Source organism: Arthrobotrys flagrans (assembly GCF_004000055.1).
Source record: "Arthrobotrys flagrans strain CBS H-5679 chromosome Unknown unitig_0, whole genome shotgun sequence".
NCBI lineage: Eukaryota > Fungi > Ascomycota > Orbiliomycetes > Orbiliales > Orbiliaceae > Arthrobotrys > Arthrobotrys flagrans.
Window position 1 is genome coordinate 125,094 of NW_027137550.1, and position 16,431 is coordinate 141,524.

The 16,431-nt window shown below is 46.1% G+C and overlaps 7 protein-coding genes across 7 annotated transcripts; 4 read left to right on the forward strand and 3 right to left on the reverse strand.

Moving 5' to 3' along the window:
• Positions 1 to 195: 195 nt before the first annotated feature.
• On the forward strand, positions 196 to 1,866 carry DFL_003153 (uncharacterized protein; the record flags this gene model as incomplete). The annotated part of the gene is made up of 4 exons (XM_067632050.1): positions 196 to 1,061; positions 1,136 to 1,625; positions 1,704 to 1,721; positions 1,798 to 1,866. The coding sequence occupies 4 exons, from the start codon at positions 196 to 198 to the stop codon at positions 1,864 to 1,866; spliced, it is 1,443 nt and encodes a 480-aa protein (XP_067490358.1).
• Positions 1,867 to 3,152: 1,286 nt separating this feature from the next.
• On the forward strand, positions 3,153 to 4,898 carry DFL_003154 (uncharacterized protein; the record flags this gene model as incomplete). The annotated part of the gene is made up of 2 exons (XM_067632051.1): positions 3,153 to 3,853; positions 3,917 to 4,898. 2 exons carry the CDS (start codon positions 3,153 to 3,155, stop codon positions 4,896 to 4,898), a joined length of 1,683 nt encoding a protein of 560 aa, XP_067490359.1.
• Positions 4,899 to 5,452: 554 nt separating this feature from the next.
• On the reverse strand, positions 5,453 to 6,305 carry DFL_003155 (uncharacterized protein; the record flags this gene model as incomplete). Its single annotated transcript, XM_067632052.1, has 2 exons — positions 5,453 to 5,986; positions 6,042 to 6,305. 2 exons carry the CDS (start codon positions 6,303 to 6,305, stop codon positions 5,453 to 5,455), a joined length of 798 nt encoding a protein of 265 aa, XP_067490360.1.
• A 472-nt stretch (positions 6,306 to 6,777) lies between these two features.
• Positions 6,778 to 7,401, reverse strand: DFL_003156 (uncharacterized protein; the record flags this gene model as incomplete). Its single annotated transcript, XM_067632053.1, has 1 exon — positions 6,778 to 7,401. One exon carries the CDS (start codon positions 7,399 to 7,401, stop codon positions 6,778 to 6,780), a length of 624 nt encoding a protein of 207 aa, XP_067490361.1.
• Positions 7,402 to 8,611: 1,210 nt separating this feature from the next.
• DFL_003157 (uncharacterized protein) lies at positions 8,612 to 9,647 on the reverse strand (the record flags this gene model as incomplete). The annotated part of the gene is made up of 2 exons (XM_067632054.1): positions 8,612 to 9,229; positions 9,297 to 9,647. 2 exons carry the CDS (start codon positions 9,645 to 9,647, stop codon positions 8,612 to 8,614), a joined length of 969 nt encoding a protein of 322 aa, XP_067490362.1.
• Positions 9,648 to 11,940: 2,293 nt separating this feature from the next.
• On the forward strand, positions 11,941 to 13,263 carry DFL_003158 (uncharacterized protein; the record flags this gene model as incomplete). The annotated part of the gene is made up of 1 exon (XM_067632055.1): positions 11,941 to 13,263. The coding sequence occupies one exon, from the start codon at positions 11,941 to 11,943 to the stop codon at positions 13,261 to 13,263; it is 1,323 nt and encodes a 440-aa protein (XP_067490363.1).
• A 2,487-nt stretch (positions 13,264 to 15,750) lies between these two features.
• Positions 15,751 to 16,302, forward strand: DFL_003159 (uncharacterized protein; the record flags this gene model as incomplete). Its single annotated transcript, XM_067632056.1, has 1 exon — positions 15,751 to 16,302. One exon carries the CDS (start codon positions 15,751 to 15,753, stop codon positions 16,300 to 16,302), a length of 552 nt encoding a protein of 183 aa, XP_067490364.1.
• Positions 16,303 to 16,431: the final 129 nt, after the last annotated feature.

Here is a 16,431-nt window from a genome sequence, read left to right on the forward strand (position 1 = left end):
CCTTGCAACGCATGCAAGGTCTCCTGCATCAGATGTGAATATCTCACTGTTCATCAGAGGAGGGGTCCAAAGCGACGTAGAATTAGTGATTTCAGTAGCTCAGACAGCAACCTCCGCCACCTTTCTAACTGTGAAAATTCAACCACAAGCGATTATTCCTTTTCGCCTTCTACCTCGGAAACGACTGTACCTGACATGCCTCCGAACCAAGGTCTGGCCGTCTCCCCGCCTTTCTCGGGGTTTGAAGTTCTCGGAGAGGTTTCTTCTACTTCATCAATTGAAACTTCGAGCGACAATTACCGGATTTGTTCTCAAGCAGATGGCCTAGAAACATATCATACATTCATTCCCAATACCGTGGATAGCCTTATCGCTCAAGACCCCATAAGGAATAATAATCCGAATCCAGGGCACCCAACTGCAGATGCTTTCCCTTCTGAGCTTACACCACCTTCCTCTTCCTCCAAGGCGCCGTCGAGAGATCATATCACCGACACCACTTTCAGCACCTTTGCTCCCTATATTAAGCTATTTCTCGAGCATATCTTTCCAATAATGCCCGTATTTGACCGAAACAAGTTGGTAGCCGACCTTACATTCCGAGTCGAGGACCCCGAACCGTTATCGCTTGAAGAAATTGCCATGTTTTCTGCATTATCTGCAGCTGTCATCTTGCAACTAAACCTGACTGTCGAGCAAGAAAATTCAAACCCGACGGAAAACCAGGAAGCTTTTTTGGGTCCTGATGGCCACTACGAGCCACCAAATAAGGACAAAGTTGGTAGCCAAGTTGCAGCATCTTTTATATCACAAAGCCTTTCCTTGCGACAACAGTCCGATTTTATTGATTCGCCTACAATCAACTGGATCCTTACGTCTTTCTTCCTATTCGCCTATCACGGCCATCTCGAGCGACACACCTCCGCATGGTACTACCTTAGAGAAGCCATTGGCCTTAGCCTGGAATTAAAGCTTCATGTCGAAGAGCCTTACTGTACAAGAGACCCAGGTGAATCTCAGAGACGGAAAAGGATATTTTGGCTCCTATTCATAACTGAGAGGTTAGTAAAACATCCTAGCTAAAGGGAAGAAATTTCTCGACAACCCAGGCTCATGCGCCGGCGTGTTGCAATAGAGGATATGCTTTGCAGCGGCGACGGGCAGTTATTCTACAGCCATCGATTTCTCTACCCTTAATCTTTGACTCAGAAGATCCTTGCCTTCTGTATGGATTCGTCAATTTGATCAATCTTTTCAAATTCGTCGACTCCAAATTTTCCTATATGTGGGGTGACGATAGCAAATTGAGTGAGGATGGACAACCTATAGGAGATGCGGAAGCTCTAAGTTCGTGGCTTATCTCATTCCAAGAGAACATTAGTAGAGTCTCTGTTCCTGTTTCGGAAAGCATTGAGACCCAAAGGGTTGATATCATGGTCACCCGTGAATGGCTTCACATGGTAGCGTGGCAGATGACTGTCAGGCTGGGTCTATTGAAAGCCTGCGACGAGGCCAAGAAGGATGCCTTTCTACATCTAAAATATCCCTTCGTCCTCGCAAAAGATCTTGCCACAATAATTTCAGGTACCCGAATAAAATCGCTTGAGTCGCACGGTATCGGAATGGTAAGCTTCGGACTTCAATGTATCGTCTTGATTAAATTACAAGTTGATCAAATGCTAATATGGCGGCCATATTTACAGGAACAGAAGATTTCAGAGGTAGCCATATGCTTGACAGATGTAATGACGTGCACATGCAGCGGACCACGACCAGATCTAAACAGTCTTCGGAAAGGAGAAGGTTACCTACGGGTCTTTTTGGGTCTGCTATCCAAATTTCGTGGACAGCGCTCTCGATATTTAGAAGCCGTTCTCAGCAAAGCCCTACCTTTCATATCAAATACACTTTGCAAACAGCCCCCAGTCTTGGGGGAGTGTTCGCAATCCAAGATGGTAAATATAGCGGGGATGAAACAAGTCTGGGTTCTCGTGACGACGATAACGTCTGTACCGATTATGTTATATTGTAATCTAATAATTACCCCCTTGCTCTCCTTGATGAAGATAGTCTACGTAGGCCTCGCGCAGATCACTACTGCACCTTGGTCCTGGTTATGTCCATTAATGTACCCTAAAGTATGGCCGTTTAGCAGGTGCGCTCCGCCGCGTCGGATTAAACGTTGCACTTGCGCCCGTTCTTTACTTGCCTTATAGGACCAGAGGAGCCTAGAATCCAAGAATATATTAGTTAGCTAGAACCGGCCGGCCGGCCGGCCGACCGAACCTTCTCCTCATCGTAAATACCGTTGCTATATGGATATCGATACCAACGAGGACAGCCAATGCAACGGCACTTCAAAAAGGCTCCCATAAAACTTTCATTCTGGAAGTTTAGCACGGCGCAAAACTCGGAGCGAATGTCGACACGGACCATCAATGCCAGACCATTAGCGGACTTTTATAATTTTGCTATTGGCATAGTTCGGATTGCTTATTCGCTAAAACCAGGACCCACAAGTTTCGGGGTCAAATTGAGAGCGCAAATATGGGGTCATGAGCTAATCGTTGGGGTGCATGTCTCAATAGTAAATTCGAGATTCAACGAAAGCCGGGGAATCTAGGGGAATCTGGCGGACTGCATTACGGCGGCCTTATTTCTTGTGCTTAGCTAGGACCGCCAGTTCCAGAAGCAAATTCAACCGAAGATTCCTCCGCATTAATTGAACAGCCTGCCCCGCAGTTTCTCGGCTCCATAGTCTGCACGGACACGTACCCGCTTTGGGTAATTCCCCGGCCATGGGCTAGTGCGCAGTGGATTTGAGCATTAACTTTTGTCCAATCTTTGCTTTTGCACCCATTTGAGCGGTCTTCGACATTCAAACAACGCCAAAAAGACCACATGACACCGAATCAGCAACGCAAACTTTATAGAAATCTGGGGCCGGAGCCATAGAGGCCATAGCTTTTGTCGAACGACATCTCCAGTCAATATTAACGCAAATTCACACGAGACAAGATATGTATAAAGGGAGGTGGATTTCTAATACCAGATGCTTCATCATGCTCAATTTCACCAGCATTGAAGCCCTTCTCCTTTGATATATCAACTATCCCGATCTCATTGCATCCAATTTCGGGACCATTCGAACAATGGCATCCAACGAACCTAAAATCGGAATATCAGCCGAAATATACCCGGTGCATATTGAGCATAAAGTGGAAAAAGGCAGCGTAGCTGGAGGCTACGGGGATGCCATGGAAATCCTGAAGCAAGCGCGCGAAGCTACCGAAATCGAACACAACCTGACGCTCTGGCAGAACATCCGGCTGTACCCCAAAGCAATTGCGTGGTCCGTACTCATGTCAACAGCCATCATTATGGAAGGCTACGATATAGTACTCATAGGATCTTTCTACGCTTTCCCGTCTTTCAATCAAAAATATGGTACTCTCCAGCCCGATGGAAAGTATTCGCTCAGCGCTGCTTGGCAGTCTGGCCTTTCGAACGGTGTTAATATCGGCGCCTTGTTTGGATTGGGACTGAATGGAATCATTTCTGAACGTTACGGATACAGAAATACCATGATGGGGAGCCTCTTGTTCACCACCGCTTTCATTTCCATTCTGTTCTTTGCGCAAAATGTTCAGACTCTGCTTGTTGGCGAAATCTTGCTCGGTATCCCATTGGGAGTGTTTCAAACTTTGACAGTTTCATACGCATCTGAAATCTGCCCCGTGGGCCTTCGAGCTTACTTGACTACCTACGTCAATATATGTTGGGTCATCGGCCAACTTCTCGCATCTTCTGTGCTTCGGGCTCTCGTAGATCGAACCGACCAGTGGTCGTATAGGTAAGAAAACTCCCTCTGGTTAGTTCATATCCCTAAATATATATGGCTGACGTATACATGCAGAATCCCGTTCGGACTTCAATGGATTTGGCCAATTCCCATTTTCATTGGTGTAGCTCTAGCACCCGAAAGCCCTTGGTGGCTCGTTCGTAAAGGAAAGCACGAAGAAGCCGAAGATGCCTTGGCCAGGTTGACGGTTCGCAATGAAAACCACGACATTCTTTTCGATTCTAAGAAGAACGTCGCAATGATGATTCACACCAACGAGGTCGAAAAGCGCATGGCATCCGGTACTTCCTACAAGGATTGTTTCAAAGGGGTCGACTTGCGCAGAACAGAAATCGCCTCCCTCGTCTGGGCGATTCAAAATCTCTGTGGTGCTGGCATCATGGGTTACTCGACCTACTTTTACACACAAGCCGGACTTGCTCCCAAGAACGCTTTCAATATGTCAATGGCTCAATACGGCATTGGGATGGTCGGGACTATCTCTTCCTGGGCCCTTATGATTTGGTGTGGACGCCGCAACCTCTACATCGTGGGGCTCATTCTTCTAGATATCTGTCTATTCGTCATCGGATTTATTGCCCTTGCACCATCGAAATCGGCAACACAGTGGGCCACCGGCTCTATGCTCCTTGCCTACACATTCTTCTACGATATCACGATTGGGCCCGTCTGTTATTCTCTCGTAACCGAAATTTCATCCACCAGACTTCGAGTTAAAACGACTGTTTTAGCCAGAGGTTTATACAGCGTATTCAGCATTGTCAACGGAGTCATTATCCCATACATGCTGAATCCAACAGCTTGGAATTGGAAAGGAAAAGCAGGCTTCTTCTGGGGCGGCATCTGCTTCTGCTGTATCATTTGGTGCTATTTTAGATTACCAGAACCCAAAGGCCGCTCGTATGGTGAACTCGACCTGTTGTTTGAGAATAAAATCAGTGCTCGAAAATTCAAGTCTACTATTATCGATCTTACCAGCGAAGAGGTCCACGAAGCGAACAGGCCAGGACTCGCAATACCGGCTACGGCTCGTTGAAATTGCTGAGGCACTTTTCGTCAGGAACAATCCCTTCCCAACAATTTACTTTTGAGTTTGAAAGCTCGACCATGTTTTGATTTGCCTCGCCTTTTATTGAACAATGTTATTAATGTTATTGCAGCAATGGTCCGCAAGTCTGTTGATGCCCCGAAGTTGGTTTTTTCTGATAAAAGGTGTTGTAATATTGGGAGAAGGGCATGTAGCCTCGTAGTGGAATTTTGAGAGCATTTGTTCATCGGACCTTCGCTTGAAAGTTCAATTACAATGATAGATTTTCATGAACATGTAATCTTAACTCTATTCCTGAATTTGGTAATGACATTGAAACCCACTTTTATTCGCGTTATGCGTACTATAGTAGCCCTTAAGCTAGTCTGGTTTGTCCCCTTCTAAAGCCAATGAATATACCAAGCTTTTGTTTTCGCTGAAATACGAAATGAAGGTACTGACGGTAGCCAGCCCCCCCCTCACTTATCTTATTAAGTCCATTGGTGCGTCTTTTTTCCAAGATAAACTTCCTCATTACATTCGTGCCTGCTCTCAAAACATTATTATTTGAGACTAGCCGTCGAAGAATCTGAACCTCCCTGGCCATCCGACCGCATTGGCATATTCCACCTCCCATGTACAACTTTCTGTTCTTCTAAAGCTTCCAGGTCTGGCTCCGTAGCTTTCGATACTGGCCACAACCTGCCGCCCGTGTCCTTCGGGGTCCACCAGAACACTGGGAACTGGCGTTGTATGTTATTGATGACGAGGGCAATTCCAAGCATCAAAGCCGTTCCTATTAAGACATATGGGAGAAGATACCAGCCGAGCCGTGCCACATTCGGGTCAACAGCAGCCAGCAAAGCTGTCGCTCCGCCAGGAGGATGAGAGGTGTTTGTGATGCTCATAACGGCAGAAGTCAGGCCTACAGAAACCGCCCCAGCTAGCCATTTTATTTCTTCGAAGTGGCTATTTAGTCGGAATAATTTCGCGACGCCGACTCCACAAATCGCAGAGACAAAGTGACCGAGAACGCAGTTCCGAGGCTGTCCCAGGGGCGACCCAATAACACCATATTCCAAGATGGCCGAAGCTCCCTACGAACTCGAGTTAGTGGCTACTATTCATCAATAGCTATGGAATATGACTCACAAAGCTACCAATAATCAAAGGAGGATCGAGTTCTGAAAAGACCCCACTGAACTTAAAGACCGCAGAAACGGCAGCAATACCACAGAAGGCACCGAGTAACGACCAACACGCAACTAGAATGCTACCAAGCTCTTTCCGCGGAGAAGTTCTGTAGCCTAGGAATCTTGAAATTGGGGTTGGTAGTTCCTGTAGTATGCTCGGTGGAATCCATGGGTTGATGTAATCATCGATATCAAAGTCCCACCGGGTGGTGTTGCGCTTCATCTTGACAGGAAAAAGCGGAGTGTTGGGTGGTCCGAAAGAATCGATACCAGAGGCGTAGTTGCCATCGCCTCTGTTTATAACGTGATCCGGAGATGACGGAGAAATGAATGAAAGGCAACTTTCCGGCTGATGTTTCGAAAGGTTGTATTAAGACATTTTTAGGTTTATTGTACGTAACAATTATGTGAGCGGAATGACACACGGCGTGTAAAGCAACACGTGTTGGTGTTGTATTTTTGATTATCACCCTCCCGAACAGGCAATCAAGCGACTCAGGCCGGAGCATTGAGACTGATATCACCATCCCGAGCCGGTCCGCAAGACTGTATGATGTAATTTATGGGATATTCGCTGAAATTTTCGCTTTTTATAGGGAAAACTTTCAAGAACAAAAGAAACGACGTATGTACATATATTTACATGTATACAACAGCTTTATATTTACAACAACTTGGCTCGCCACTTGTCAGCCTTAACAAGTGCGCCATTGAAGAGCATAGATGCGGCTGACGTTTCCAGTAGCCTTGGTTTCTCTAATTGCACCATATCCATCTCCGCTGAGTCGGAGCTCCGACTTGATGTTGAGAAGGGATTGTGTTCCGCATGGTGACCAGCCACCGGTCCCAACGATAGATGTGCTTTGAATAGAGAAGTCTCTGTCGGTAGGACCATAAATAGGAGTGCTAAAGCTTTGCTCGTCGGTACTTCCGGCGAAATAGGCGGTAGATGTATGGGTGGCGACGACGTTAGGGCCAAGGTTGGCATAGCCGGTGAAGCTGGTCTGGACGACAGTGAACTGCCAGCCAGCCGGAACATTGACCGCGAGACTCAATTGGCAAAATTTGCGAGCATCCCTGATGCTGTCGGTGTTGATAAAGGCTGTGAATCGACCGAAGTACGCAGTGAAGGACTGCTTATCCGAGGCCAAGTTTACGTAGGCGGAGTCTCGTGGACACCCAGTTCCACCGTAAATGATCTTGTCGATAGAAACATCTGGTGGGGCTGAGATTACACCCGCAGCTGGTGCAGCGAGTGCGGGGACGAGAAGGGCAGCCACGGCCACCAAGGAGGAAATTTCACGGATGAAAGAGAACATTTTGAGCAGTAGTTCGTATTGGTTCCGGATATTGAAGTTCAAGCTGATTGATGATAGATAAAGACCATACGAGGAACAGATCGACGCCTTTTTATAACAAGAACATTGATTTCCTCGGGTAGAGCCGCCAGCCGACTTTCCGATGCAACTTTGTGGAGTAGTTGATGTTGATCACTGGAAACTGGTGCCTGAGCTGAAGACAGGATTTCACCATCGATTGGCGATCTAGACCTACCCCAAATGATAAACCTGCCGAGTTTAAGCAGCTCGTAAGATTGTACCGTTATTGACGAGATGGCCAATAATGTGGCACCTTCCCCTTTGCGCTTAACACAACACCGCGGGACCTAGCTGGCGCATTGCTCGCCCAATAGCATTAAGGGAGTCAGGATAAGCTTGCTATTCTTGATAAAAGGACCCAACTTTGATAAACAAACTGTGATGGATATCTCGCTAATATGTCATTCAATGTCTTGCATAGTTATCCAGCTGCAGAATGTTCTCCAATGTCTCATGATCTTGATGTGTTGGAGCCTCATAATGCGCAAGCTTATTATCATGCCAGTAAAGCTTGTCAGTTGCCTTTCAGAGCCTATATCCTTAGGGAGATGAGTATGTAATTTAGCCCCCGTCGATGAGAATAGTTCAGTAAATGCCTAGGTACATATCGTTAACAATGCAAACAATGGAAGGAGCATTAATTCAGCATGCAAGAATTAACGGAGTCTGGAGGTTCGCCATGTTAACCTGCAACACCGACAGATCGGTTCTGATTTCCTCAGTTCTCCAAGTCAAAGGAACCCCGGGGCTCCAACCACTTACGGAAGGAGACCCCAGATCACGTAGCCCCTTGTAAACTGGGGATTCCTTACTCATAACTTTAAGAGGCGTAGTTGCCTTAGACTCAAGGTGGCAAGCTGGTTCTTCTTGAAGAAGTCAACAACACAGCAAGCGACAAAAATACAACAGCTCCGCAGGAGCCCATGGCGCCCACATGATACCAAAATCACACCAATCGGATTATTCTAGGTAACCCCTAGGAACAGACAATTGCGTTTGAAAGAGGCAATAACCGGGTTGTGCAATCACAAATAGCTATAAATTTTATCCTTGCAACTGCGACCATGCTGATATGTACATACATGCATCCTTTGAATTCCTGATTGCGGTTTTGGCTGGGATGTATAGCTATAGACTATACTATCCATCCTTAGAAGGTCAAAGTTGCGCCAGCTTCCCCGAGCACTGCATTAACAACGTTAGCCGAGCCCAAGAGACTATATTGATACGGAACAGTTGTAAGATTTCCTAGGGGTGCAGTGTTATGGTTTGTAGAGTCCGTATAGTCATTATCTCTTGCTACCGCATATCCATCAGTCCCAAATATCGGCTTCGAAGCACCCACAAAATAATTTGATTCAACCAGGACCTGGGCTCCCTTCCGAGGCCTAACGCACTCAAACATGTGGTCAAAGTAGGAATTATAGATATGCCCAGTACCAAAACGAAGGCTAGGACCACGGCTATAGACATTTTTCCAGTGGTTGTTGTGGTAGGTGACATGAAGGTGCCCGGCGTCCTGTGCACCGTTATTGTCTGAGTGGCCGACTAAGGACCCTTTGGCGTGATCATGAAAATATGTGTGGGAAATAGTGACCCAATCTGAAGCCCGAGTGACATCCACCAAACCGTCGTAGAAGTCTTTGTTGTGTTCTTGATCATTAAATATCTCGCAGTGATCGACCCAAACATTCGTCGACTCCTGAATCCAAATACCGTCGCCATTGGCGGCGAGAACCTTGGATATTATTAAATTCCGAACGATTACCTAGGAAAATTAGTACGGAATGGACACTAAGTGTTATCAATCTGCAGATCTGGCTAGGCCACCTTACATTCGACTTCCGCAAGATATACATCCCAACACCAGTAAGCTTCGCATCCTGATTCTTCCCAATGATACTTTTGTTCGATCCAACAAGAACCTGGGCCGACGCCGTAATAGGCCCGGTAATGACTACGATGCGGGGGTCGTCATCACCAACTGCTGCAATGTATGCTTCCAAGGTATCTACTTCAACAATTTGACCTCCGACCCCGCCTGTCGTGCCCCCGTTCAGTGTCGCATAGCCGGTTGTCGCGACATCTCCCAGCGTAGCGCGCCTGACAAGCCTCTCGGCTACGGGGCTCGCACTAGAGAGAGAAGCTAAAAGCCCAAATGCGACAAGTTTAATTCCAATATGCATTGTAGTGAGTAGCAGCAAAATAAGAGAGTTTGGGTAGACGAAACTTGCAGCAAACCATGAAAGTTTATGTTCCCCTCATTCACATTCAATTATCGGTTGGTCTTAACGGCTAGCAATATATAGAAAATCTTCGAAAAAACAGAGGGATGTCGCTGTCGTTCTGTCAATACTTTGGTCTTAAGGTCCTTGAAAAATTAATGCACCAATCCAGAGTTATCCCATTATTTGGTGGATATCTGGCCAACACGTCCATGGGCCCACCGCTCTATAGTACATACTTACCATGGCCAGCTTTGCGAATTCGACCGACCGAGAAATTTCGTTGTTCTCAATTGCATATTGATCAAGGTTCCAAGGTTGCCGCCCTTGCACACGGCGAAATTTTGGCCCCACGGAAGAATTTTAAATCAGACTCTCGAAAGCCGAAATCTTGTAGAGAGATCAACACCGTTTCATCCGAGAGCCTCTTGGTCGACGCATGCAGGAGCTTCGTATGGGTACAATTACAACACCGTATTCTTTCGTAGATCTCGCTGGGTCATGTTGCTCTATCGGGCATTGATGGAGATCGTAACCTCTTTAAACCAACTAACGGCCGTCCGGCCCGCAACAGGGATTTTAGAAGCAACAGGCCAAGAACCTGGATATACTTACAAGACCAAATCATTGATATCGATGTGATCATGCGAACAACATCCATCTTCAACATCGATTCGCGACTCTGGCTTCTAGAACCTTAAATTTGACATCGGTAACTAACCACGGGAATGACAAATGCATATTATAACCATTAAGATGGCTCTATGACATACTATTGGCGGCCTGCCGCAGCACTTGATAAGCTCAACTCCAGAAGGTTTGTATAATCGTGGACAGAAGTCTTTACCAACTTGGTGTGCATATGGATACGCAATTTCCCTCCTATATGGGACACCGCTTACGACCAAGTGCAGTTGAATGTCGAGGCAGTGCCAGATCTCTAGGAAGAGTGCCCAGACGGTGGTGCGACGCCAAGCGGAGGAGAAAAGAAAACCACAACCGCTGACTCGTGTTCGAAGGACATCAGTTGCAGCCAGAATTTTTTTTTTTTTTTTTTTTTTTTTTTTTTTTTTTTGGCGTGCCAGACATGTATCGGAATTTATTGTGCCTATACCTACGACAATTAGATCTTAGGATCTAGTATTCCCGCGATCCAATTAACTTGCAAATAGTATCAATTGTTTTATCATTAGAATGTTTTGGTGTTTCCGAGAAAATCAAACAAAGATTGCGAGACAGTTTTGAAAGGAGGGCATTCAGCGATTACATATTTAGAGAAGGATAGTACTTCAAATTGCCATTTTTTCAAGGGATTGGAAGAGTTTAACTCTAAGATTGGTATTTTGATGCTTAGGAGCTTACGCAATCCACATTGCTGAGATGACGATAAGAACTGAAGTGATCGAAAGGTTGAGAGATTAACAACAGCTAATTTTAGATGCCAGGGAAGATAAGCAACGGGTTCAGGAATCCTAACATAATCGTGAAAAGCTTGATCGAAAATTGATTTAGGGGCCTTGGTTTCGGGAGGTCCAAGGTCTCACGGAGTCACCTTGGCTCAAGCCGCGCGAGGCTTGGCTTCGTGGCACAACAGACAGACAAGGCAAGTTTTAGCTGTGACAGCCAACCAAGACCGTGATGCCTGTCAAAAATAGTTGAAGCGAGTCGAGTCAAAATAAAATTAACTCTCCAATCCGCGCGGCGAGAAAGGTTAGAACTCCTCGTTGCCTACATGTTCGATATAATCTTGGGACTGCTTTCTGTACCTGCGATCGGCCACAACGAGCTGGGATTTCAAGTGATCTAGCCGAATTGATGAGCAGACCAACACAGATTCAAGGTTCTGTAACCGCAGCACTCTCCTCGAAGGGGCTTGACGCTCTTCATGTCTTATTGCTTTATGCAATTCTTGATCCTCGAAAGCACGAAATGAAAATGTTAACTTTAGCTCGCAGTATTTGGCCGCAAAAGGTTATAAAGGCCTCGGCATCGACGTAATTATTGGAATGGCAGCAGCAAATTTTGTTTGCTCCTTGCAAGCTCCTCTCTTTTTCATTTCTCTTCTCCACTTTTCTTTCGTCTTTACATGTTCTACTAAGGCTGGGCCTTTTTTTTTTTTTTTTTTTTTAATTCTTGAATTTTGCGAGTGTTTATACTCCCCTTACGACTCCACGTCACTTAGCATATATATTTGCCGTTATAACAGTGGTCCGGATACCACTTAGCTATTCCGAGCAAAAAAAATTAATTCAAGATGCAGGCGAACGAAAGACAACAGGGAACTTGGTCCCCCGATGAAACTCCAAGAAACTCCAAATTCTATACCGATATCGAGCTTAACGGCGACGAGAAGCATGGCAATCGAAATCAATCGCCCACGGCCACTGCATCAACTTCAGAGTCTCACAACGACAATACCCCACATCATGACCGCCACTATGATGATGGACAGCCATTCCCGTGGAGGAGGCACAAGCTCACGATTCGACAACGGTTGCAGCATTTCACATGGGCCTGGTACACACTATCTATGAGTACTGGTGGCATTTCACTTCTCATTTTTGCCTTACCCTTCCAGTTCCCGGGTCTCAGGGTTATCGGATGGATATTCTACGTCTCGAATTTGATTATCTTCACCTGCATCACTGCCGCAATGCTTATGAGGTTTATCTTTCACAAAGGCACATTTTCCTCCTCTTTGAAACATGAACGAGAAGGCTTCTTCTTCCCGACCTTTTGGCTTTCGGTTGCTACATTAATCACGAGCACCCAACGCTACGTCATTCAACCACACGACACGAATCTTCTATGGGCAATACAGACTGTATTCTGGGGATATGCTATCTGCACCTTCGCACTTGCTGTTGGGCAGTACTGCTTCGTATTCTCTGCCCACAACTTCGGGCTCGGTACGATGATGCCAACGTGGATTCTACCAATTTTCCCTATCATGTTGACGGGTACCATCGCCTCTGTCATAGCTGAGACACAACCGGAAATTGGAAGGATCCCAATTCTCGTCGCTGGCCTCACCTGTCAAGGTCTTGGGTTGTCCGTCGCATTCATGATGTACGCTCACATGGTCGGCCGTCTTATGTCCGTAGGGCTTCCGAACAGAGAGCACCGACCAGGCCTTTTCATGTGTGTTGGGCCTCCAGCTTTCACGGTTCTTGCTCTTATCGGAATGGCCCATTCTCTCCCTGATAACGTTGCACTCGAGGTGGATGACAACTTTCTAGATGTTCGGGATGTCAGGACAATGGCCTTGATTGTTGGAGGATTTATGTGGGCCCTCTCTCTTTGGTGGTTCTTCATTGCCGCTATTTCTGTTCTTCTGTCCCCTCCCAAGTTCTTTCATCTCGGTTGGTGGGCCATGGTCTTCCCCAACACAGGTTTCTGTCTTGCCACGATCTCTGTAGCGAAACAGTTCGACAATGAAGGGCTTAGGATACTTGCAACCGTTATGTCAGCTATGGTCTTTATTATTTATTTCGTGGTATTACAGTCTCAGATCAAAGCAGTTTGGCGGCAAGATATTCTCTATCCAGGTAGGGATGAGGATTTCAACGACCATTAGATGGGGTTGTTGAGTTGATGGTGCAAAAGCGAACGGGTGTTTTCATTTCCTTTCTTTGTTTTAGCTTTACCTCTCAGTATAGTAGCAATTTTAGATAAAAACATTTGAATATATTACTTTGAAAGTTCAATATTTTCGTACCTTGTAGTATTTATCTAGAGAGTAACATACTAGGTATTCGAAAGCCACTAGTTGTTCTGACTACAGTTCGCTGGATCCCGATCCAGGGCATGGAGGGAACTTGTGTGTTGCCTTCGGAACCAGTTAAACCCGACCGACTGAGCGTTAAAATTTGGTAGTTGTACTACATACTATACCTTGTCCACTCTTACCACAGGATTATATAGGATCGTCGAACCTTATCTAGTATCGAGTCGACTATAGCATCTCATCGTCAGTCTCTTCACTTATCCAGGCTGTCAAATCTTCCAACAAAAACAACACGTTCTTCGAGAGTTGCAGTCGACAGAAATATGAAGATCGATCCCGATCTCACTTATGAAATCAAAATCTCTGAATCTGGAATGAATAGTAAAGATGCCCTGCAATTGGAGATGGCTAAACTGTGTTACTTTCGACGATACTCTAGTGTTTGAATCAATGCGAGGAAGTAACGCTCTAGCTATAGTCCTAGACCATCCTGGGATCCCAATCAATCACTAAGATAGATCTATGGAGTTCCTAAGGCTGAAAGGACATAAATGTATCGGTACACCGGTATTCTTAGTTTGATCATACTTAGATTCCATTTAAGACTATAACTTCGTAACTAAATGTTCGTTCCTCTTGAAGCGGTCTGAAACCTCCTTTCAAAAGCCCACAAAATTATTCTTAGAGGCGCATATGAAAACGGTAACATAATCCTCTGACATTAAATCACCAGTCAATCCAAATTCCAATGTAACTTGTAAACACAAGCGAACATATCCCGATCATCGGGTTCTAGCAGCCGACGGGATAGTGCCCAGCTAATATCCCTCTTTCTGTGGGTTTCCCTATCGAGAATTCGAACAAAATCCAACAACTTCACAACGGTCGCTCCAAGTCGAAACCTAAACCCTTCTGTGCCGCGTTCCGCCGCCTGAGGGTCGAGCGTGAATACCAAGCCGCCAGACAATATAGCCAGCCGAAATACCAGCCCGACCTGCATTTAACATCAAGATCAATTCGAAACCCGTGTCATAATACACCCACGGCCATGTGAAAAAAGTTGACTCAGCAACACGTTACCGCTATGACATGCGCATTGGCAGCTCCGAAAAGCCGGCAAACAGAGGCCACAACGCAAGACCACCAAAGGTGTGTTGAAAATGTTGCAGATTTGTAAAACGGCAAGCCACTAGTGCTGCTTTGACCGCTAGTGAATTTTGGCGTGCTCGACCACAAGAATCCCTGCCCGAGGGCGTGTCACAAGCCGGGGATGACAAACATCTGGGGAATTTAGGACATTTATGGCGATAGGAAATATCGTACAGGGTCTCTTTTTCAGTTCGCTAGAACAAATCCGGTTTCAAAGTTTCAACGAAATCTTAACATAGTGCAAGGTAAATCTACCAATTTGAAGGTTCATCGATGGTCAGTGCTGGTACTCTTGAAGAGGACTTAATACCAGGGGAAGCTTTCGTCACAAAGTATATGTGTGACCTAGCCGGCCTGGAACTTTCATACTAGAATTCCAGAACTTTAGCCACCCAGCTGGGAAAACGAGTCTCACAATAGCTTCCTACTGGTTCCAATCCGTGAACTTGGTCTAAATCCGTGCGTTCAAGCCATGTGCTTTGTCCGCCATCGCATGTTCGAGATCAGCTCGGTTAGAGAGGACGCAGGGTGAACGTCCAAGCACCCACCCCGCATACGAAGATATATACTCAAGAAGATTTCCAAGAAGAAGCGGTGGACTTTTTCAAAGTTTCCTCTGCGTTTTCTAGCAGGCCACAGACGGGCGATAGTTTTCCACCATAGACCCAATCCACCTCCGGCTAACGACCGTGTGGCTTCTGCCACCCCTCTCAGCAGGCAACCATGTCAGTACCGGTATATTTCGAGCTCAGCTGGTCCATCTTGAGCACGATAGGCCTCGTTACGTTCCTGATCGCGTGGATGGTTGCCGGGGTCGTTCATCTTACAACAATTACCATGATACCGATCGTGGTATCTGGGGCGTGCGCCATAGCAAATGGCCTATGCTACTACGCTTTTTATGGTTCATACCCAACGAAATCGAGAGCGGTAGCAGCAGGATTTGCAGACATATTCTGGTTCATCCAAGAAGCGGGCTTGTCGATGTATTCCTACCAAATTCTGGTGAAAGTGCTCCAGCGGCGTCAAAAAACGGTCTTCATGATCTTGTTTTGGGCATGTATAACCGTCATACTGGGCTGTAGGCTCGGTATCCTGATATCAAGGATTGAACAAATCCAAAACCCAGAAAACTCCTTACAGGAGAGAATCAATCGGCTCCACATGGCGTATTTTATCATGCTCGCCATGGTGGAAACAATCAACGCATTTTTCCTCCTCCGGATATTCGCCAAGGCTAAGCGCGCTAGCGTCGCTGTTCAATCATGGACAGGGAAAGGGCTATTCGAGTTGCTGTCAAGGAGCGCCGAAATTCGACTTGCAACATTATGCCCGATCGGTATCACTCGAGCTATTACATACTCATTCCAGGTCACTGCTCAATCAGCAACCAATACGGCTAGCCAACTCGACCGCTTCGTTTATACTTTAGAGTGTCTCTTCCCGATGGTCATGATCGTCGATGTCCTCGCGTCGAAATTGACGTACTCCAGAGCCACTTCGACAAACAGCGACAGGAGTCGTAGCAGAGTTAATTGGGCCAACGGGACAGGCCCTGTTCCGTCAAATCCAAATGGTATCGAAGTTGAATTTTCAGTCCGAACTGAATTCGAATCGTCCAAGCGAAATAACAACAATGCACCTATTCGACTAGCTTCACGGCATACTAATTCCGAAGAGACTATACCAGTTGCCAGTCATGGAGCCGAAGTCGGTCATTCCGCGAGCTGTCACGTTTGAGTTTTTGAGAGTGTTAGTAGACCATGTCAACGAGTCTCGTGGCTTTATTAATGAACACGAGGTTGAACAGAAGTATACACATATATCGGACTTATTTTTTGTATTTATATCAAAGGGTGAATCGCTTTG